Source organism: Chiloscyllium plagiosum, unplaced genomic scaffold, assembly GCF_037043375.1.
Source record: "Chiloscyllium plagiosum isolate Xiang-an unplaced genomic scaffold, Cpla_swu_hap1 HiC_scaffold_34, whole genome shotgun sequence".
In the NCBI taxonomy this organism is placed as follows: Eukaryota; Metazoa; Chordata; class Chondrichthyes; order Orectolobiformes; family Hemiscylliidae; genus Chiloscyllium; species Chiloscyllium plagiosum.
Window position 1 is genome coordinate 38,237,908 of NW_028270172.1, and position 24,827 is coordinate 38,262,734.

General features: G+C 39.9%; 1 protein-coding gene across 3 annotated transcripts in view; it reads right to left on the reverse strand.

Annotated features, from left to right (window-relative positions):
- cdkal1 (CDK5 regulatory subunit associated protein 1-like 1) overlaps positions 1–24,827 on the reverse strand; it is a 616,294-nt gene that overhangs the window by 434,862 nt on the left and 156,605 nt on the right. For all 3 annotated transcript variants that reach the window (XM_087978607.1, XM_087978608.1, XM_087978609.1), the window contains exons 7-8: positions 6,462–6,582; positions 341–444 (exon numbers count right to left, since the gene is read on the reverse strand). In XM_087978607.1, the coding sequence (XP_087834733.1) occupies positions 341–444; positions 6,462–6,582 (225 nt within the window). The remainder of the gene's footprint in view (positions 1–340; positions 445–6,461; positions 6,583–24,827) is intronic.

Consider the following 24,827-nt stretch of genomic DNA (forward strand, 5'->3'; position numbering starts at 1 on the left):
TACAGTTGTAGGTCTGGAGATAAATTAATGCATAGAACAGACGTAAACATTAATATTTAAAATTTAAATATTTAAAAATATATTTAAAATTTGGTAGCCTCGTTCTTTCGTGTATCAAACAAGGATATCTGGCGGCTGGCAATATATATTTGAAAATATTAAGTCAAATAATTTGCATCCCACACACACCAAATGCTTCCAAACACATGAATAATACAAGTGACAAATTGCTACATTTCTTGCTTTTAAAACCACAAACACGCTGTCAAAGTTGAAAAGGAACAGCCTTTTTCTCTGAGAGAAAACATGTAAACTGCACAAATGTGTACTTAAAACTTACCTTGGAATGACTGTATGGCTCTGTCTACTAGCTCTGCAACTGAGTAACTGGCCAGCTCTCCTCTTGCATGTTTGGTTTTGCAGTATGTGCAAGCATTCAGGCACCTGTAATAGAAAGAACAATACAAATTAAATTCAAAAAAGTAACTAAAATTCACTGTAAACTGGCAGGAAATTAGGAGGGGGAGAAAGGAAAATTTGAAGACCAAATATTTTAAAACCCTTTTTACTAAGTTATGTGATCAATCATTAATTAAATTGATTGTCACCTTCCAGCATATCAAATGTGTTACAGTTTATTATAAAACATAGCTCTGACTCAGTGCTTTAGTCATAAACGTAATCAGGTAAACTAGCTTCATCAAAAAAACATGAAAGATCTGCAGATGCTGGAACTCTGAAACAAAAACAGAAAGTGCTTGAGACTCTCAGCACCTGTGGAGAAAAAAACAGAGTTAATGCTTTGGATCCAATGACCCTTCTTCAGAACTGATGGTAGCAAGGAAAAGGATGGTTTTTATACAGAAGATGGGGGCAAGGAGATGGGAGGAGAGTAAACAATAGGTGGGTATAGAGCCCAAAGGGACAGAGAAAAACAGTTGGACAAAGAAAGGTCATCTGGGGGAATGAATAATGGTTGACAATGGTAGTGTGTGGCAGCTGCCCAGTAATAAGGCGGCCTGGTGAGTATGTGTGGGATCAAACATGGGGCAAGGTGCTAATGTCCTAAAGTTGTTGAACTTAATAAGAAGTCCAGAAGGTTGCAGTTCCCAAGCTGAAAATGAGGTGCTGTTCTTCCATATTGTGCTGAACTTCGCCAGAGGACTGCAGCAAGCCAGAAAAAAAGTGGTGTACTGAAGTGGCAAGCATTTGGAAGCTCAGGGTCTTTGAAACCATTGTCAATTGTCTGAAAAACTGACCCATCTGATTCACTAATGTGCTTAAGTCTAGCCTACATGATACTCCAAACTCTCAACTTAGCTGATTGTTAACTGCCTTCTGAAATAGTTATGAAAACAAGAAATGAAAACAGAGACCACTAGCAATGACCTTGGCACAGGAAATGACAATGGCAAAAATAGTTCATCTGGGATGTTGTGCCAAAATAGAGACAGCTGTCTTACACTCAAGCAACAACCTGACACAATCACAGAATCATAACTTGCAGATAACATCTCTAACACCACTACTGCCTGAGATATGTCCAGTTCCACCTGTCAATGCATGTAGTCATATATCATTGAAGGTGGTAAGATAGATTGAGTGAGCACTTTGTAAGATAGAGAGCATTCTAAGCTTCATTAACAAGGAAATAGAGTATAAAGGCAAAGAAGTTTAATGTAACTTCCTTATGACGTTGCCACCCATTTCTGGGTAATCTGCTTTAGGAAAGATGTGAAGACACTAAAGAGTGTAAAAAGGATTCATAAGAATAATTCCAGGCACGACAAGCTTCAGTTATAAAGATAGATTGGCTAAGTTAGAACAGCTTTCCTTGGAGAAGAGAGAGTTTTATTTAAAATCATGTGGGGTCTGAACAGCGTAGATAGAGAAAGTATGTTCTCAATAGTATAAGGCTCAAGAACAAGACGGCATGAATTTAAGATAATGAGCAATAGACAATAGGTGTAGGAGCAGGCCAATTTCCCCTTTGAGCCTGTACCACCATTCAATATGATCATGGCTGATCATCCTTAATCAGTATCCTGTTCCTGCATTATCTCCATAACCCTTGATTCCACTAATAGAACTACTAATTATACAAGGAAAAGGTTTTTCAAGCAAATGTGTGATTATGATCTAGAATGCACTGCCCAAGAGTGTGGTGGAGACAGGATCAATTGACCATTCAAGCGAGAACAGTGGCTCAGTGGTTAACACTGCTGCCTGGGACGTAGGTTTGATTCCACCTGCGGGCGACTGACTGTGTGGAGTTTGCATGTTCTTCGTGTCTACCCGGGTTTCCTCCAGGTGCTCTGGTTTCCTCCCACAGTCCAAAGGTGTGTAGGTTAGATGGATTGGCCACGCTAAATTGCCAATAGTGTCCTGGGATATGTAGGTTAAGTGGACTAGCCATAGGAAATGCAGGGTTATAGGGATGGGGGTGGGAGATCTGGAGATGCCGTTTGGAGGGATTCGATGAGCTGAATAGCCTGCTTCCACACTGTGGGGATTTTATGATTCTAATTGGCTTGTTATCTGAAAAAAAAAATGCACAGGGCAACATGAAGATGGGGAGATGTATGAAGTAAGAGGAGCCTACAAGAGACAGCACAGACACAATGGGCCCAATGGCCTCTTTTGCACTGCAGAAATTCTGTTATTACGTGATACATGAGCAATTTCTAAACAGAACTAAAAGATCTCTGGTCTCAAATGGTTCTCTCAAGGGGCTCTCAAAAGGCAGATTGCAGTTGGACCTAAAATTGACTATCAGAAAAGTGAATTCATTTCAGATATATCTCTTAGAATTTACAAAATACACTGTAGTTTTCAAATCTCTTTGTTCAGAAATGGAACAGAACAATTTATGTTTCCTTTACCCACCTGAACAGTAGATAATTGAATTATAAATGATGATTTAATTAATTTATGTGAACAGTATATAGGGAATGCAGTTGCTTTGATTCTCTCAGAATGATTCCTTGCAGAAGTGTAAAGGTTTCAACTTTTCTGTGGAGATTTTGATTACTACTTGCAATCTGTCTTGAAATTACACTGCTTGTATAACTGCACAATGCCAGAAAATATAATTTGACTTTCACACAGAGAAAAATAAATTTTGACCTCAAAGAAAAAGAAAGACAGGTATAAGTACACCATCAATACATTGTCAAATATGAATTATCACTTTATCTCTTCCCTTACATCAACCTTTCTCGTAGATTAAAGAATGAAGATTAATTTTACCTAAATTTAGTCAATTTAACTTTGACCTTCTCCAATAAAGTGTAAATCAAATGAATACAAAAACCAAAGCAAAACAATATTGAGCTGAAAAATTCTACATGTGCTTCTTGAGAAACTCATATGACATTTTCAGAGTAAATAATCCTATTAGTGTTGAGTTCTAACTTATCGAAAAACATCAAGTCTGGCTTTCAAGTGAAACACATATTTAGGTTTCTTCGTTTCATTGTAATGTATGCCATTACTTACAGTAATTAATTTAGACTAGAGTTTTAAGACTGTAGTTGAGCCACTGGGGAAAAAAAAAATGACAACTTATTTTTAAGTACAGTAAAATGATAATGCAAATCATGTAGGGTCTGTGCACAATTACGTGTTAAGAATCACTTTGAGTTGGCTGAGAAAACACTTAAGTATCCCAAGCTGCCTACAAGTTCATTCTAAAAAAGACTTGCAAACACAGTGGCCTTATCCTGTACTGTAAAAGGCACTGAAAAACATAGGGAGTTAGCTCTGGATAATTCAGTAATTTTTTTCTGCTTAGTGTGTTGCCATTGGAGACTTGGCCATATCATCAATGTAGTTGAATATTAACAGTTTGTGTTTTAATGCAACAGTGAAAAAGACTGAAGCATCTCTGCAGCCTTTATTGTTATTTGTTCATGAGATTTGAGCATCACTGACTGGGTCAGCACTCATTGCACATCCTTAAGTTTGTTGGAGAATGAGATGTTTAGCTCTTATCTTGGGATGTAGGGATATCCCCAGTGCTGCTAGTAAGGGAGTTCCAGGCTTTTGTCCAGCGACAGTGATCTTATAGTTTCTAGTCAGGACAGTTTGTTACTTGAAGGGAAATTTGCAATTGGTGGAGTTCCCCTGCATTTGCTGCCCATGTCTTTTGAGATGGTAGGAGTCATGGGTTTGATAGTGCTATCGAGGGAGCATTAGTGAATTACTGCCGTGCATCTTATAAATGCCAGACACACTGCCTCAGTGGTGAAGGTAGTGAACGTTGAAGGTGGTGGATGGAGTAGTAATCAAGTAGGCTGGCTTTGTCCTGCATGGTTTTAAGCTTCTTGAGTATGATTAAAGTTGCAGTCATCTAGATAACATAGAATCCCTACAGTGTGGAAACAGGTCATTTGGCCCAACAAGTCCACACTAACCCTCTGAAGAGTAACCCACCCAGACCCATTCCCCTACACTATTATCCAATGGTTACCCCTGACTAATACATTCTACCTATATATTCCTAAACATTACGGGCAATTTAGCATGGCCAACTCACCTGAACTGCACATCTTTGGATTGTGGGAGGAAACCGAAGCACCCGGAAGAAACCCATGCAGACATGGGGAAAATGTGCACACTCCACATGAACAGTCGCCTAAGGCAGGAATTGAAACCTTGTCCCTGGCTGCGAAGCAGCAGTGCTAACCACTGAGTCACCATCCCTGGTGCTGTAAGTGCAACATATTCCATTTCCCTACTAACTTGTTACTTACAGATGGTTAGAAAGGCACTGGGGAAACAGGTAATGAATTACCTCTCAAAGAATCCCAAGACTCTGACTTTTTAAATTTAATTCAAATTCCATTAGTTGCCATAATAATTATCAACATGAAATTTTTGCAGCAACTTTACTTACTGGTATTCCACTGTGGAGCAGAGAAAAAGTAAACAGAAGTTTTCTTAAGTATTGTATCTATATATATAATCAGTTACGTTTATCAGCTCAAAATTCTGTTTTATACTGTGGTTAGAAGGTATGTGAATTACTGGAAAACAGAAGAATAATGCAAAATCCAATCTCCATAGGCTCAAAGATATAAACTAAAAAACGAAACTCTGGAATGACAAACTGGATTCCATCGTACATGGATACTAATTAGTTTATATTTTTGAAATGTCTTTTGTCAAATTTCATGCACCCTCCTTTAACGTCACTGACACAAACATATTAAAATCTTTCAGTCCAAGCAGTACATGCTGAACATAATCCTAAACTAGTCTCACCTGCCTGCACTTGATCCATATCTGATTCAGGTACTTATCTAAATGTTTTTTAAATATTGCCACTGTACCCACATTTACCATTTCCTCTTGAAATTCATTCCACATACGAACCACACTGTCTCAAAAATTGCCCTCATGTCTTTTTTTTTAATATTTTGCATCTCATCTTAAACATATGCCCCCAGTCTTGAAATCCCCCACCCTATAGAAAATACACCTGCTATTCACCTGATGTATACCCCTCATGATTTTATAAACTTCTGTAAGGTTACCCTTCAACCTCCTACGCTCCAGTAAACAAAAGTCCCAGCCTCTCCTCATAACTCAAATCCTCTATTCCCAACATCATCCTGGTAAATCTTTTCTGAACCCTCTCTAGCTTAATAATAACCTTTATAACCTCAACATGACATCCCAACTCCTATATTCAGAGGACGGAGCAATGAAGGCAAGCATACTAAAAGCCTACTTAATCATCCTGTGTACATATGACACAAACTTCAAAGAACTATGAACTTGAACCCTGAGGTCTCTCTCTTCTACAACTCTACCCTAGAGCCATACTTTTGGTTACGTAAGTTCTGTCCCGTTTGTTTTACCAAAATGCAATACTTCACATTTCTCCAAATTATATTTCGTCTGCCACTCCTTCGCCCATTGAATCAACTCATCAAAATCTCTTTGTAATCATAGATAACCTTCTTGACTGTCCACTCTCCCATCAATTTTGGTATCATCCACAAACTTACTAACAACCATGTTCTCATCTAAGTCATTTATAAAAATGACAAACAAAAGTGGACCCAGCACCAATCTCTGTAGAACAATGACTAATTAAAGAAGAAAAGCAAATAATTTTCCAAAAATGATCAGAGTTCCATAACAAATGCTTTCAAATCTTGAGGTGCATTGCTGGTTTAATTCCACAGTCAGGGTCACTAAATGTGTTACCAAGTTGAGCAGCATGTTTCATGGAAAATCATCTTGAAGTATATTTCCTCATGGCTGAAAATTCGTACTGACCTAATTCGATAAAAAAATTACAAAAGAAAATTCACAAATGGCATAAAATCCATTGTACAATTTCAAACATGCCAAATGCTTCATGGAATATTTCGCATTACAAACTGATGCACCAGAGCACTGGAAAATAAAACTGCATGCTTAAGTATCGTGCATACTTTAAAGAAACTTACCCAGTATTCACAGAAATGATTTCTATCAGCGGGTTTTTCCTTATCTTTGGCAAATCTAGTCTGGCTCCACCCAACCGTTTACCCTTATCCTTCTTCTGACCCAGTAGCCTCACAGAATGACCTTCAAACAAAATCAAAAAGAAAAGTCACATCACATTTGTTTTCAGCAATTTCAAATCAAAAAAGCAATTTGTTGCTTATGAAGCAGGTCAGGAAATTTCTTATTTATGTGAAAACATCAGCATCTCTTGTATTCCTTTTTCAGAATGCTATTTAAGATTGCCGAATTTAATAATTCCTTACTCATTCTCTCAATTTTAAACCTTCTGATTTACTAATAGTTGGTAAAGCATTGAACAAATAAATACATCAAAATTTTCCAACTCATATAGTTGCATATCACATAAGTATAACTCTTTGGAGGGCAAGTCATTCGAATTTATTGGTTTGTGTTTTTTTGTGAACTTAGTTCCGTGACTTGAATGAAACTTTTGTGAAAAAATCTTTTGAGTCATAACTGACTTTTACAAAAAAAGTTGTTGAAAGTAATATCATGCTGAATAAAACACAAGGGAATAAAAATAAAATTTTAGTGGTGTTACATGACATGAAAAGACTGGTTTCTAGTATTTTATGCCATTTTTAACTTTTTTATGATATATAGGGATCTACATTGCAGAATTACATTTAGCAAAATTACAATCTACCTGACACCAGGTATAAATCAGCAGCAACTGTAATGAATATCCATTTGTTCAACAGTCCATTTGAGCAAGTTAAGTGATTAATCCATTTCAAGCAAAACAAGTAAAACAGTAGAAATATAATTTTGACCTACAGCGATGGAGTAGGAGACAGTAATCCCCTTCACAAATGTTACATTGAACACCAAGTCAACCTTATCAGCTTTCAACTGCTAATAGTTACCTTGAACCTCTTTGCCTATACTTCATCTCCCTTGGCTTCATCAGGCTTGGTTAATGTCAGGATGACTTTTGACACTTTCTAAATGTTATAAGAATTTGCATCTCTATTATGACACTTCTTTTATTTCTTTATTTTTGTCTTATACATGATTTCCACCACCCATTTTGTTTAGATTCAACAGATGAAGTCATACACAGGCCAACTTTAGAAGTAGCAACTAAGTCCACCTCTGTGTGGCACTGAAGTCACAAGCTGATTTTATGCCTGTCTGAGCACTAATTAGTACAAAAAGCTCAGCCAAATAAAAGGCAATTCTCTAACTTCAGCAGCAACTGGGAGTGATGGCTACAGCGGCCACTGCAGCCAGTTCCCAATAACTATCAACAATGAAGCATGTTTTTAAGGAAGGCTGTTGGCCAGGGGCTTGGACAAGGGCAAACTGGCAGATGGGAATCAGGAGGCCAGCACGGGACCTGCACAGATAGGTTCAACCACCGGGGAAAGAAGCTGCAAGGTAATAATTCGTTGCCTCACCACATTGGGAGAAAAAGAGGACTGCAGATGCTAGAGATCAGAGTCAAAAAGTATGGTGCTTGAAAAGCACAGCCGGTCAGGCAGCATCCGAGGAGCATGAGAGTTGTCATTTCGAGCATAAGCTCTTCAACAGGAACGTGCTTCCTGATGAAGAGCTTATGCTCTAAACGTCGATTCTCCTGTTCCTCGGATGCTGCTTGACCAGCTGTGCTTTTCCAGCACCACACGTTTTGACTCTGGCCTCACCACATTACTTGGGAAGCATCTATACTGCTGCTGGGAAGAGGTCCGTAAGTTGCACTGCTTGACCACATTCGGGCCTCAATTGACCCAAGTACAAGGAGGCTGCTTGGTAAAATCCTAGAAGCAGGTAGTTGACAGGCATGGTGTCACAGCCAGATCACCAAATTTTACACTGCATATCTCATGGAATGTAAATGAGTTGTCAAATGGTCTGCAACTGCAGGGAGCAGCACTTCTATATCACAACCGGTCTAGAGTGCTATTTTCCATTCTAGCAATAGTTCCAAAATTGAAAATGCAGGCTAGTTATCCAAATTCCTTTTATACATCAAGGCATATAGAGGGATGTATGGTGTCATGACAGACTTTACTGATTTTTATGCATCAGAAATTCTTACTTCAAATGTAACTGAAAGTTAATTTTTCAAATTTAAAGATACATTTGGAAGAACTGACAAATTTTGTTGAGTTTCCTTCATAATTCAAAACCAGTAGTGAGAGCAAAGATGGAGATTACAGCCAACTTTGTACATTTTATACTATAGCCCATATTTCCAAACAACAGTGGTACTTCCAGTTATGAAGGAATTTTTGAAAGGAAACAAGATCACTTATAGCACGTAATATATACGCTCAAACTACAGTGAGAAATTGCGATGAACTAGCAGATTCCATAAGAATCAACTCATGCGTATACTCAATACGCAATAGTCAAGTGTTTAATGATGATATTTTACTCATTCTTGTACTGGATATGAGCACCCCAACATTTGTTGTCCATCCCTAGTCACCCTCAAGTAGCTGATGGTGAGCCACCTTCTTGAACTGCAGTACATATGGTCAGGCATACAAAAAGTGCTATTAAGGAAGGGATTTGCACAACTGTGAGCCAACAATATTGAAGGAATGTTGAAGTCAGCAAAATGCGTGGCTTGGAACAGAATGTGCAAGTGGCAGCATTCCCATACATTTGTTATACTTGCACTTCCGGTCGTAGAAGTCCCTGTCAAAGATGACTTGGCATGTTGTGAATTGCATCTTGTAGATGGTATACACTGTTGCCACTGTGATCTGGTGGTGGAGCTAATGAGTGTTCAAAGTGGTGGATGGGATGCCAACTAAGAAATTGCTTCATTCTAGATACTGTTGATCTTCTTGACAATAGTCTTAGTTGCAGACACCCAGGCACGTGAGGAGTGCACTGTTACACTTCCAACCTACGGTTTGCAGATGATAGACAAACTCTGAGGAATCAACGAGGAAGAGATGTGTTACTGGTTCCAAAATTTCAAGCTTCTGGCTTGCTCTTGCATCCACAATGCACATAAAAGATAAAGCATTTTTGAGCATTGTTAAAACTGAGGGTAGCTAGGGAAAAATGTTTTTTGTACAGAAGATGAAGTGGTGGTGGGGTGGGGGGGGGGGCACGGGGGGTGTAATGAGTAACCTATAGGTGGAGATAGAGCCCAAAGAATTGGACAGATAAAGAGTTGGTCAGGCTAGGAGGATGAATAACTATAAATAAGGTCTGTTACTGGATAAAAATGGGTTGTATGTAATAGCAAATTATGTGATAACAAGATCTGGAATGTGGAGATTTAGGTAAGGACATGGGGAGAAGCTCAGGTCCTAAAATTGTTGGCTATTAATGTGGACTGTTAGTAGGTAACAATGGATTATTTGTAAAATCAGACTATATGTAAAAGTACTAGTTGAAATGAGAAACAAGTAATCTAAGATTACAAATGTTAAGCTTTTACAGCCTGTTTCTATAATTATTAGCTATGCTTTATTCCTACCACTTAATGTGATTAGTCTTACTTAGTTTGTGGAGGGGAAACTCCACAATAACGTATAGCATCATTTATGGCTCTGTAAAATTGCACAAAGGTTAATTAAACTGAACCTGGCTTGTCCAAACCTGTTTAGCAAGGAGCCCTTTACCTTGGTCATTCAAAGCCCGACATTCAACGGATGGGGTTTGTCATCAGGAATTTGTTGGTAACTTCTCATGTTTCCAATTCCTTTGTCCAAAAGATGCTTGCTTTTGGGTATTTCTCAAGAAAATTGCCCCATATGGAGTGCTAAGAAGGAAGGCAGTCAGTGGGTGGATTGACAAGACTGTCATGAGTGATTAAGCAAGGTGCAACATGAATGGTTTAAACCAGCTGCTGGGTTTCTTTTTGTCAGTCGACGGATGTGTGGGGGAGTGGTGCTTTTGAGAACACAAAGCCAGGGGAGAGGTTTTGCAGAAAGGGTTCCAGGTATTTTCTGAATTGTTGCATTCAATTCAACATCATCAAGATTTGTGTATGATGACCTACCTGACAGGCTCATAGTATTTCACTGCAGAGTATGATAGGGTATGTCCTGTGATTCAGAGTGCTGTGGCAGCTACAACTCACTTTGATCCAGCAACAGTATTGATTATGTCTCTGGTTTTGGACAGATGTTCCTTTCAGAATAAAGCCCGATCAAGAATCACTCCCAACTATGTTGGATTCAAATGATGCTTTTGCCTTTAACTATCCCCAGACAGGCAATTCTATTTTGCCACTGGCATTACCATAGTGGAATACATGGGATAAGGTCTTAGATGGATTCAAAGGGAGATGTCATGTTTTGAAGCAGATTTTCATCTCCCTAATGTCTTCATTGAGCTTGTGATTCAGGGTCCAGAGGGATGAAGCTTGGGTGGCATAAGCGAACACATTAGCAGAGATAAATTTGCAGAACGTAGTTGTTGACAGCTAACCATATATACTCGAGTAATAGTCAAATGTTTTTGACTACTTTTTAAGGTTAAATTTATGGGGTTGACTATTACATGGATACTATTTTTGAGGGGCTGAAATTCATACCGTATCACTAGTAGAAGCCCAATTAATCTTGAAATGAATAAAGAAGAAAAAAGAATTATGGTAATTCTGAAAACCCGGACCAGAACACAACAGCCAGCGGACTGGAAGACCGGGAGCAAAGCAGAACAACCGACAGACTGGAAACTGGCGCAGGATGTGACAGCCGCCACAATGACTCATAAACATCGAGAAAGTGAGGACTGCAGATGCTGGAGATCAGAATCGAGTGCGGTGCTGGAAAAGCACAGCAAGTCATAAACATCAGAGGAGCAGGAGAAACGACGATTCGGGCATAAAGCCCTTTATCAGCAATGTGGCTTATGCTCGAAATGTCGATTCTCCTCCTCCTCGGATGCTGCCTGATCTGCTGTGCTTTTCCACTTTTGACTCATAAATGTTCATCTGTCATCTGTGCAGAACTAGGGTCGACTTTTACATGAGATATATGGAAAATTCCAAATTATTTGGCCAAAAATAGGGAGCTAACTATGACAGGAGATCAACTATTACTCAAGTACATGCAGTATATTGTATATTGAACAATGCTCACAGTGCTCAGCCCTGTAGTGGTCATGGATCAGTGTTTTCCACAGACTTCTCCCTTGTTCAAGGGGGATTCCAAATACTCTGTAGCAAAGAAATATTTTAACAACTGTCTCAATTTAAGTTGGAATCACTTAGGATTATTTTTAAAGCAGGCCAGTGTGCCACATTGAATTCTGGTGCTAATGCTCCTCAGAACTGCCCACACGTCTTCAGCTTCTTTTGGAAGTCATTTTTGATTAAATTGCTTAAGTGCCAAATGTGTTCACATATGCTTACGAACATCAGCTTGGTCAATATTGAGGATGGTCTATACTTCTAAAGATATGTACTGCAAGAGAAGACACTCAAAGATCTTAAAACACAGAGCATTGTGAAATCGGTAAATAGCTGGCTGTCATTGAGAGAACATCACTGGGTTTTGGAATAGTAATGATGTTTGTAAAATGTCAAACATTCAAGGATAAGTTTAAGCTGATGATTCTTGTGTAGAACAGAATAAACCAAGCACAAGCACAATGACCAAGTTGTTTCAAGAATCTTGAAGAAATACTATTAATCCCTCATGTTCTGCCATGTTTAGTTGCCTTAATACCAATTCTGCAATCTTGGACATCAGGAATAGTCTATTCTGCATTCTGCCGGCATTTTATTAGTTCACTACAGATTATGTAGTTTGGTTTCTTTCGCAAAGGTATCCTTTAAACATGAAACATATGACTGACAACTTGGTTCAGGGAGAATGATTTAGTTCGGGTGATTTTTTGGCTATTTCACAGTCACAAATCAGGATTCAGCACTTCCAAAAGGAATGAGTGATACTATGTTCTGCTTTAAATTTCCTCCCCTCTTGAACAGCATGCAGCATAGAGAAACTTGATGAGGTGCTCTGTTATATCAAGATTACCATATGACTTCTGTACCTTTAGGAATGGCATGGGATGGGTCAGCAGTCATGAGGGACAGCTGTGCAAACAGCTTTGTGAAAGGCACCACAAAAGTACTTAGATGGTTCTTTTGTATGTTTATTAAAAGGTGTAGTGACAATGATGGGATCAAAAGCTATGTGCATTTTCACTAAACTGTTCAAATGTAGGTTTCTTCCCATCTTTCTTAGCCTGTTGATGACAGGAAGGCAAAGGCCAATGTGAACGAGCGATGATCTGCGTGAACTACATAGCAAGTCATCCTGAACTAGGCAAAGTGCTGATAAGAATATGACTGTTAAGGAAAGTGACCCAGTACAGTTCATGTGAGTATTTTCAATACCATCTGGTTCAATGGAACACTCCCCATTGTTTGGGATATGTATCACAGTGATTTAACATCGAGGAAACTCCTGTAGTTGTTGTTCACCACCTTTCTGGTACGAAGTAATCCCATGCTGTGTAGTGGTTAGAGATAGAAAAGGCGAATGCAAATGATCAGTTTGCTCTTCAAATAGCTGTCATGGATTCCAAGTGCGTAATAGTCCACTTCTGTGCCTAAAATGATTCATGGATGTAGCTGCAATGTATACTTCTATAAGATGCACAGCACTAATTATTGCTTTGAGAATAGCTACCAAAACCTACAACCTCTAACTCATGGAACAATCGAATGGGATGTCTCTCCTGCCAACTTCCACTCTAAGTCGCAAACCATACTGGCTTGAAATATACTACCATTCCTTCATCAGCGTTGGATGATGATCCTGGAACTCACTTCCTGACAGTCCCATGAGAGCATCATCACCACTTGGACTGCATCTGTTTGCAAGCTTACCACCAATGTTCCCACTTTTTTTTTCTGCACTGATCTCTGAAATCTGTGAACAACAGTGATTTCTGTCATGCTGTGAATATTGCAGACCCTCAGAGTGGCTGCACACATTGATCAACACAATCTTCTCAAGGACAGGTAATAAGTATTTGTCTACCCGGTGACACCAACATTTCAAAATTAAATACTAAAAAATGGATTGAGGGATGGGTAGTAAGCAAAAGGTCTCTCAGCAGATCATATTAGCACAGGACGTACAGGGAGCAAACTTCCTTGCTGACTTTTCACAACGTCAGAGTTGTCTCAATACCCTGAGAAAGTCCTTACTGAAATCTGACAATCTTACAGCCACAAACCCTACCTCAAAAAAGCAATGTCTACATTGCCAATAGTTGCAAAAGTGAGCATAGCTCTGTACTTCTATATTTCTTTCAAACTGCTACTGGAAGTACCACTAACAACTCTCAGTTTACAGAACACTGCTGCATTAGAACCATCATTGCAAAGAAAGGGGAGTGGCAAGATAGAGTAAAAACAGTCAGGAAAAGAGAAAGGAGGGAGTGGAAGAAGAGAGGAAAGTGGGGCTAAAGAGGGAAGAGGATAGAGGTGCAGGGAAATTACAAATTAGAATAGGAATGAAGGGGCATGAGGATGAGATGGAGAGGAAGAAAATGAAGAGGAAAAGTATGCAGATGAAGGGGAGCAGAAGCTGAAGGCAAGTTAGGAGTGCGTAGGCGAGGAGGCAGAGATGAGGATGTGAGGAGTGGATAGGGGTGGACCCATACACTTCTGTGGATCTGACCTTCATTGGCTCCTAGTTAAGCAATACCTTGCTTTCCTATGATTAAGCAATCTTTTTCTCTTTTCTATGTCAGAATCAGTTGAGAACTGAATCCCAGCACTTGCTTTAGCCATGATGCACCGACTTTTTCAGAACACATGCTAGCTTTAGTCCAATTTAATAATATTGGTTGACCCCCTGCTAATGCATGCAGCCATTGAACACATCATGTATTATCTGTGGCAACTCAATTAGCAGGCAGCTCAAGGTTACTCAGTTGGTTAATTTGCGCATTGTGAACTCTCTCCATTTTCAGAGTCTCTTCAATTTAATCTCCATACTGTGCTGAGTAAGAGGAAAATTAAAATCCTTGGTAGTTCCATGGTAGTTGATGTTCACAGTCACACAACAAGTATTGAATTGCAAGCAAATGTGAAATATTTTGTTTCCATGGAGCCATATTTTGTTAGAAGTTAAAAGATAGGCAAGCTTAGATGGGGTGACTAAAGTAAAATACATAATGCACATGTGCAATGCTCATGAAGTAAAACACTGGGAAGTCCTCACCTTTGAGTGCAGCTGTGAAACAGTACAGATTTGAAGATAATTGCTGAATTGCTAAATTTCCTCTCAGTCTCCTCCCAAAAGCTCAATGTAGTATGAACGAATTCTTCAGTACTTAGTGCTTGGATTGCAAAGTATAGTATTGCAACATTCTTCTTTTCTATCATTTTCAGTTATGGTCATCACGCCACAAACAACTATTTTGCACAGGGCATTAGAGGGAGCAACAAGCTAGAAGTTCTGAAGCCAGAAACTAAAGGCGTAATTTGGAGAATAAAGGCAAAGGAATGTGTAAAGAAATTCAATGTCTCACAAACACCAAATTCCTTCAAAAATCTAAAATAACTTACCAAGTAAGATACTGAGGAAAAGACATCTTTAAAATAGAAAATGTTACTATGTAATCATTTTGATATGATATTTATTCCAAAGGTGGAAATATTATTTGACAGAGGGTCAGTTAGAATTGAAACGTCAGCTCTTTTCTCTCCTTACAAATGCTGCCAGACATGCTGAGATTTTCCAGCATTTTCTCTTTTGGTTGGAAATGTAATTATTTTTTGCAAATTTGTCTCTCCACATGAAAATTCCAATATGGGCACTTTAAATGAATTATACATGATGATGTTCCCATTCCTGTTTTATTCATGAGACACAGAAAGCAAGCATATGGCTGCAAACATGTAATATTTTCACAGAAGTTCAAATCTGATTAACATGCAGCCTTTCATATTACTTATGGTAGGTCTGTAACTATAAAAGAGAATCTGAATAAAATGAGTTTGATTTTTTTCAAAAAATAACATTGAAGCTTCGATTGCCCGAAATGGGATCAAATCAAATGGGTGTTAACCTCTTGTCTCTCATAAAAATCAGAGTTATGGTCAAAGAAAGAGTTCAAACATGCATTATTCCATTCAATACAGGTAAGTTTAGATACATCTATGAATTTGGGTAGTAATGGATTTAATGCAAAAACTGTGTTTTAAAAACCTAAACTTTGCACTCTTCCACGGTACTAATGAATAACCTTACGGTGAATATGATTCGGATCATGACATCTTGTTTTTAAGATATTATTCTACTTCAGGAAACCATGATTTGAAACATGGAAACAAATGAATAAGTTTGGTCTGAATAACTTAACAGATAGGCTGGGAGTTCCAGGTCAAAAAGAGTCCTATTACATCGCTGGGATGATGGTTAAACATTTCCACACCTGTGGACACAGGAGCCTCATTAACAATATCTTGAAATGATGGTCTGAGAGCGCGAGAGAGGTGAGATGGGTGGGTTTTTAAAATCATGCTATTTCTCCACATCATAAAAGGGTGAAGGGAATGTTTCAAAGTATTTATATACTTTCATATTACAGGACATCAAAAGTGGAGATAATTAATTTGCAATCCTATCTGGCAACATACTGTGTGCCATAGTTGTTGAAATGGATTCAAAGATGAAAGATCTACTTTTATTCACTAAATTTCGCAAAAACATTAAAACAATCAGAAATCTGAGCAAAGGTAAGCCATCTGTCCCCTCAGACGAGCCCCAGCATTCAACAACATCATGGCTAAACTACACCAGGACTCAACTTCTTGTGCATAGCAGCTCCTCATGGCTTTCAGCTCTCCAATCTTTCAAAAATCTATCACCTGTTTAAATACTTGCAGAGATCCAACCTCCACAACTCCCAAGGGTAGAGAAATCCAGACATTTACAACCTTCTGGTCTCAATTTTAAGTAAGTATCCCTCATTCTGTAACTTTAAGAAAAGGACGGATTGCACCTGAATTGGAATGGGACTAATCTACTGGCAGGGAGATTTGAGAGAGCTGCTCAGAAGGATTTAAACTAGTAAGTGAGGAGGGGGGTGCAGGGAGATAATGAGGAAAGAGATCAATCGGAGACGGGTACATTTGATAAAAGAAGTGAGTCAAACAGTCAGGGCAGGCAGGGACAATTCAGAGAACAAGGTAGGACTGATAATTAAGCTGTACATATTTCAATGCAAGAGGCCCAACAGGGAATGCAGATGAACTCAGGGCATGGTTAGGAACATGGGACTGGTATATCATAGCAATTACAGAAACATGGCTCAGGGATGGAGGGGACTGGCAGCTTAATGTTCCAGGATACAAATGCTACAGGAAGGTCAGAAAGGGAGGCAAAAGAGGAGGGAGAGTGGTGTTTTTGATAAAGGATAGCATTACAGCTGTACTGAGGGAGGATATTCCTGGAAATACGTTCAGGGAAGTTATTTGGGTGGAACTGAGAAATAAGAAAGGGGTGATCACCTTATTGGGATTGTATTATAGATCCCTAATAGTCAGAAGGAAATTGAGAAACAGATTTGTAAGGAGATCTCAGCAATCTGTAAGAATAATAGGGTGATTATGGTCGGGAATTTTAACTTTCCAAACATAGACTGGGACTGCTATAGTGTTAAGTGTGCACAAGAATCTTTTCTAATTCAATATGTGGATGTACCTGCTAGAGAAGGGGCAAAACTTGACCTACTCTTGGGCGGTAAGGCAGGGTAGGTGACTGAGGTGTCAGTGGGGGAGCACTTTGGGGCCAGCGACCATAATTCTATTTGTTTTAAAATAATAATGGAAAAGGATAGACCCCAGATCTAAAAGTTGAAGTTCTAAATTGGAGCAAGGCTAATTTTGACGGTATTCGGCAAGAACTTTCAAAAGCTGATTGTGGGCAGATGTTCGCAGGTAAAGGGATGGCTGAAAAATGGGAAGCCTTCAGAAATGAGATAACAAGAGTCCAGAGAAAGTATATTCCTGTCAGGGTGAAAGGAAAGGCTGGTAGGTGCAGGGAATGCTGGATGACTAAGAAATAGAGGGTTTGATTAAGAAAAAGAAGGAAGCATATGTCAGGTATAGACAAAACAGATCAAATGAATGCTGAGAAGAGTATAAAGGCAGTAGGAATATACTTAAGAGGGAAATCTGAAGGGCAAAAAGGGGACATGAGATAGCTTTGGTAAATAGAGTTAAGGAGAATCCAAAGGGTTTTTACAAATACATTAAGGACAAAAGGGTAGCTAGGGACAGAATATAGCCCATCAAAGATCAGCAAGGCAGCTTTTGTGAGAAACCTCAGGAGATGGGATGAGACTAAACGAGTATTTTGCATCAGTGTTTACTGTGGAAAAGGACATGAAAGGTATGGAATGGAGGGAAATAGATGGTGACATCTTGAAAAATGTCCCTATTACAGAAGAGGAAGTGCTGGATGTCTTGAAACACATAAAAGTGGATAAATCCCCAGGACCTGATTAGGTATACCCTAGACCTCTGTTGGAAGCTCGAAGTGACTACTGAGCCCCTTGCTGAGATATTTGTATCATTGATAGTCACCGGTGAGGTGCGGGAAGATTGGTGGTTGGTTAATGTGGTGCCGCTCTTTAAGAAGGGTGGTAATGACAAGCCAGGGAACTATATACCAGTAAGCCTGATGTCGGTGGTGTAAGTTGTTGGAGGCAATCCTAAAGGACAGGATGTACATGTATTTCGAAAGGCAAGGACTGATTAGGGATAGTCAACATGGCTTTGGGCATGGGAAATCATGTCTCACAAACTTGATTTGCGTTTTTTGAAGTAACAAAGAGGATTGATGAGGGCAGAGCGGTGGACGTGATCCATATGGACTTCAGTAAGGCGTTTGACAAGGTTCCCCATGGAAGATTGGTTAGCAAGGTTAGATCATACGGAATACTGGGAGAACTAGCCATTTGGATACAGGCCTGGCTCAAAGGTAGAAGACAGATGGCGGTAATGGAGCATTGTTTTTCAGACTGGAGGCCTGTGACCAGTGGAGTGCCACAAGGATCGGTGCTGGGTTCACTACTTTTCGTCATTCACACAAATTATTTGGATGTGAGCATAAGAGATATAGTTAGTAACTTTGTAGGTGACATCACAATTGGAGGTGTAGTGGGCAGCAAAGAAGGTTACCTCAGATTATAACAGGATCTTGATCAGATGGGCCAATGGGTTGACAAGTGGCAGATGGAGTTTAATTTCGATAAATGTGAGGTGCTGTATTTTGGAAAAACAAATCTTAGCAGGACTTATACACTTAATGGTAAGGTCCTAGGGAGTGTTGCTGAACAAAGAGACCTTGCAATGCAGTTTCATAGACCCTTGAAAGTGCAGTCGCAGGTAGATAGGATAGTGAAGATGACATTTGGTATGCTTTCCTATATTGGTCAGAGTATTAAGTACAGGAGTTGTACAGGACATTGGTTAGGCCACTGTTGGAATACTGCATGCAATTCTGGTCTCCTTCCTATTGGAAAGATGTTGTGAAAGTTGAAAGGGTTCAGAAAATATTTACAAGGATATTGCCAGGGTTGGAGGATTTGAGCTATAAAGAGAGGGTGAATAGGCTAGGACTGTTTTCCCTGTAGCGCGTGAGGCTGAGGGGTGACCTTATAGAGGTTTATAAAATCATGAGGGGCATGGATAGGATAAATAGAAAAAATCTCTTCGCTGGAGTGGAGGAGTCCAGAACTAGAGGGCATAGATTTAGGGTGAGAGGGGCAAGATATAAAAGAGGCCTAAGGGGCCACTTTTTCACACAGAAGGTGGTACACATATGCAATGAGCTGCCAGAGGAAGTGGTGGAGGCTAGTACGATTGTAACATTTAAAAGGCATCTGGATGGGTATTTGAATAACAAGGGTTTGGAGGGATATGGGTCAGGTGCTGGCAGGTGGGACTAGATTGGGTTGGGATATCTGGTCGGCATGAACAAGTTGGATCGAAGGGTCTGTTTCCATACAGTACATTTCTACGACTCTATAATCGTGTTCCCAAGTTCAGGGCTCCCCCACCAGTGGAAAGAACCATAGCACGGTTACAGCCCACAAACTTTCTGCTGCAGCAAGTCACCTTTTGACACATCTTGCCTTTTCTCCATAGCCCTGCAAATATTGCCTTTTCAGATAATTGTCCACTTATCTTTTGGAAAGTGTGATTCAATCACGCAGTGCATTTGAGACCCTAAGCATCCACTGTATTTTTTTTTTAAAATTTCTTCATATCAGTGTTGTTTCTTTGGTCAATCACTTTTCATTGATATCTTCCAGTTCTCAATTCTTCTGCAATACAAAATTACTCCTTATCTACTCCAACCCATGACCTCAAAATTTTAAGCAATTCCATCCAATTGCTTCTTTAATCATCTCTTTGTCGAGGAGAACACCACAAGTTTCTCAAATCTAGGGAAATAAAGCTCCTCATCCCCAGAACCTCAATCTTTTCTACATCCTCTCACATGCATTCGTATCCTTCCTAAATTGGGATGCCCAGAAATGGACACAAAATTCCAGTTTACGTTGAACCAGTATTTTATAGATTTTTTAAAAACTGTCCTTGTTTTTGTACTCTATTCCTGTTTATAAAACCCAGGGTACCACAAATAATATTAACCAAATCATGAACTAGCCCCAACTCTAACAAATATCCTTTTCATTTTCCAAGCACCGTTTTGCTGCACAGCGGGAGTGGTGAGAATGAGGACCAGGAGGCTGCTGGTAAGGTAAATTTCCCATTTAACTGCTTATCTTGTGAAATCAGTGGCCTCCATTTTGCAGCAGCGGGAGCAGTGAGAGCGAGGAGCTGAATGGGAGCGATCGAATTGCACGCTGGGAAGGTGACTGAACTGATATATTTGGACAGTGGCTAAACCAGAGACACTACTTATGTAAAGTCTCCCACCGCCACCCTCCTCTAACCAAACAAAACACTCTCGTGTGTTGATAAGGTACGGTTTTTCTTTTTCTTTTTTATCGTGTGCTGGTTAGTAGTGTAATTGGTATAAAGTTTTTTATTTCATTTACCTATTATTTGATGTTATAGTTGGACTAAATTAAGCTTAAGAGTTAAAAAGGCAGCAGATCCCAGGCCTGTGTTATGCTCCTCTTGTTCAATGTGGGAGCTCAGGTGCCGGCTAATGTCTCTGACTCCTTCATGTGAAGGAAGTGTGTCCAGCTGCAACTCCTGTTAGACCGCATGATGGCTCTGGAACTGCAGATGAACTCACTTTGGCACATCCATGATGCCAAGGAGGTTGTGGATAGCACGTTTAGCGAACTGGTCACACCCCAAATTAGGATTGCTGAGGGAGAAAGGGAATGGGTGACCAAAAGACAGAAAAAGAGCATGAAAGCAGTACAGGTGCCCCCTGCAGTCATCTCCCTCCAAAACAGCTATAGCATTTGGTATACTGCTGGAGGATATGGCTCACCAGAAGGCAGCAGTCGCCAGGTTTATGGCACCGTGGCTGGCTCTGCTGTACAGAAGGACAGGAAAAAAAAGAGAGTGGAAGGGCTACAGTCATAGTGGATTCGATTGTAAGGGGAATAGATAGGTGGTTCTGTGGTCGAAAATGAGACTCCCAAATGGTACATTGCCTCCCAGGTGCATGGCTCCGGGATGTCTCAGATCAACTGCAGTACATTCTGAAGGGGTAGGGTGAACAGCCAGCTGCCATATAGGCACCAATGATACAGGGAATAAATGGGATGAGGTCCTACAAGCAGAATTTAGGAAGTTAAGAGCCAAGTTAAAAAGTAGAACCTCTGAGGCAGTAATCTCAGGAGTGCTCCCAGTGCCACGTGCTAGTCAGAGTAGAAATGAAAGAATAGGCAGCATGAATGAGTGGCTTGAGAGATGGTGCAAGAGGGAGTGGTTCAGATTTTTGGGACATTGAGACTGGTTCTGAGGGAGGTGGGACAATTACAAATTGGATGGTCTACACCTGGGCAGGACTAGAATCAATGTCCTCGGGGGTGTGATTGCTAACGCTGTTAGGAGGTGTTAAACTAATGTGGCAGGGGGATGGGAACCAAATGAGGAAGTTAGACAATAAAGAGGTAGTAACTATAACCTGTAAGGAACTAGCTAATGAAGTCAGCGTGACTATGGGGAAGATTAGGCAGGGAGCAGATGACGAACACAAAGGGACAGGTGGTCTGAGGTGCATTTGTTTCAACGCGAGAAGTGTAATAGGGAAGGCAAATGAACTTAGGGTTTGGATGAGTAGCTAGGAGTATGATGTTATTGCTATTACTGAGACTTGGTTCAGGGAACAGCAAGATCGGCAACTAAATATCACAGGACATAGATGCTTCAGGCGGGATAGAGAGAGAGGTAAAAGGGATGGAAGAATTGCATTACTGGTCAGGTAGGATATCACAGCTATGCTGAAACAGGGCTCTATTGAGCAGTGAGAAAATATGGGCAGAGCTCAGAAATAGGAAGGGTGGGGTAATAATGTTGGGACTGTACTACAGGTCTCCCAACAGCGAGCGTGAGATGGAGGTACAAATATGTAGACACATTATGGAAAGATGTTGGAGCAACAGGGTGGGGTTGATGAGAGATTTTAATTTTCCCAACATTAACTCGGATTCACTTTGTGTTAGAGGTTTAGATGGAGCAGAATTGGTAAGGAGCATGCAGGAAGGTTTTTTAGAGCAGTCTATAAATAGTCCAATTCGGAAGGCGCTATATTGGACCTACTGTTGGGGAATGAGCCTGGTCAGGTGGTTGAAGTTTCAGTATTGGAATACTTTGGCAATAGTGATCACAATTCTGTAAGCTTTTGAATACTCATGGACAAAGTTCGGAGTGGTCTTAAAACAAGAGTGCTAAATTGGGGGAAGGCCAACTATACCAAAATTCGGCAGCTGGGGGATGTGGATTGGGAGGAGCTGTTCGAAGGCAAATGCACATTTGATAATGTGGGTGACTTTTAACGAGAGATTGACTAGAGTGCAGGACAGACATATCCATGTGAAAATGAGGGACAGAAATGGCAAGATTAAGAGACCAATGATGACAAGTGAAACTGTGGGACTAGCTCAGAGGAAAAAATAAACATAAGGTCTGGGGGACTGAAAATAGACTAAGCTTTGGAAGAATATCAGGGAAGTAGGACCAATCTGAAAAGAGAAATTAAGAGGGTTAAAAGGGGTCATGAAATATCTTTAGCAAACAGGGTTAAGGAAAATCCCAAATCCTTTTATTCTTATGTCAGGAGCAAACAGCTAACAGAGAAAGGGTTGGCCCACTCAAGGACAGAAGAGGAAAGTTATGCGTGGATTCAGAGAAAATGGGTGAGATTCTTAATGAGTACTTTGCATCGGTATTCGCCAAGGAAAAGGACATGACGGATGTTGAGGTTAGAGTTAGATCTTTGAGTACTCTTGGTCAGGTCTGCATAAGGATGGAGGAAGTTTTGGGTATTCTAAAAGGCATTAAGGTGGACAAGTCCCCAGGTCTGGATGGGATCTATCCCAGGTTGCTGAGGGAAGTGAGAGAGGAAATAGTAGGGGCCTTATCAGATATCTTTGCACCATCCTTGAACACGGGTGAGGTCCCGGAGGACTGGAGAGTCTGGGATGATCACAGTTTCTTTCATCTGTGAACTAAACATACATGTATCCTCAGCCATGTTATCTAATCTTCTTCAAAAGCTAGATTTATCCTGCAAAGCACTATAAATTGTTGCGAGAAGTCAGCACATGCAATGTCTAAACAAGTTCATAGGTTTTGTGACAGTGACAATTTTTTTTAAACGTCATGTGTTTATAAAAAGTTTTCATGGCAACCAGATGTCTCAAAGTGACCTACAGCAAAAGCATGTTTCCAAGTCAAGATGGTGGGTGGCTTGGAAGGGAACTTGCAGTGGTTATGTTCCCAGATATCTGCTGCACTTGTCCTTATGGATAGAAGTCATCATGGGATTGGAAGAAGTTGTCTAAGGAGCTTTGGTTAATTTCTGGAGTGCAACTTGTACACAATATACAGTAGTACTACATCTCCACGGATGTTGCCAGATCTGCTAAGTTTCTCCTGAACCGCCTGCTTTTATCTAGGATTTCTGTGTCTGTCTATGGTAGCAGGAAAACCCAAAGTTGCAAACAGATTCAGAAGGATAATTCCAAGCCATCAGAATTATTTAACCAATTAGGAAATTATGCCCATACAATTTGGGATATGGCTGATAGTCTGTGTGGCTGCGTTGCATTACCTACCTGGTAGTCTGTGTGACTGTGATGCATTACCTCCCTGAACCACTTCACCACACCAATCTATTCCACCATCCTTTCTCCAGCTCTGTACATGCGCCCTCAAGTGACTCCATTCCAACTTATCAAAATCTAATTAATGCACCTCCAACAAAGGTTTGCTATCCTGTCCATTATGTTACTTCCAGAGACTTCAAAGGATCTAACTGTTGTCTTTCACCCATACATTGCCACAAGTGATTCAAAAACATGGGGACATTTTCTAAAAGCCTGATTTTGATACCCAAGTTTGTTTTGATATCATCTCTTTTGCACCCTGGGATCAACTACATGTCATTACACTGCTCACCCAACATCAAGTCATAATCTTTTCCAACTGAGTATTTTGTGGACTGTTTTCATCCTCCAGCCAAATTCAAGTATCAATTTCATCTCTGTTCTGGGCCATGTAGTTAGGCAAAATCAGAAATATAAAACCATGGCACACAGCTCAACCTATAGCTCAACTCCAAACCTTTAGACCAAGACATAAGAGCAGAAGTTTTGTCCATTTCGCTTAAATCTGTTCTGCAATTCATCAAGATCATGGTTAATCCAATAATCCTGAACTGCACATTCATGCCTTATCCCCATAACCCTCAATTTCCTGAGTAAAAACCTATCACAGTAATGAATATACTCAACAAATAAAGGTTTGACAGCTCTCTGTAATTAAAAATTCCACAGATTCACTGCTATGAGACACAAGACGTTTCCTCACTTCTGTTCTTAATAGGAGAATCATTCCTAGATTCTCCCACAAGGGCAAAAGACTTCTCTACGCAAACTGTCAAGATACCTAAGAATCTTATATTTCAATAAGGCACCCTCTCATTGTTCTAAGCAGCTCCAAATAATACAAGTACAATCTGCTCCAGCTCTTCTCATCAGAAAATCTTAGATCAACCCAGTGAACCTTCTGTGGACTGCCTCCAATGACAATTTAGCTTTCTTAAATAAGGAGACTAAAACTGTTCTCAATATATGTGGTCTACTAGCACCTTATAATGGCTTAGCAATATTTTCCCATTGTTATGCAACACTCCCTTTGAAATAAA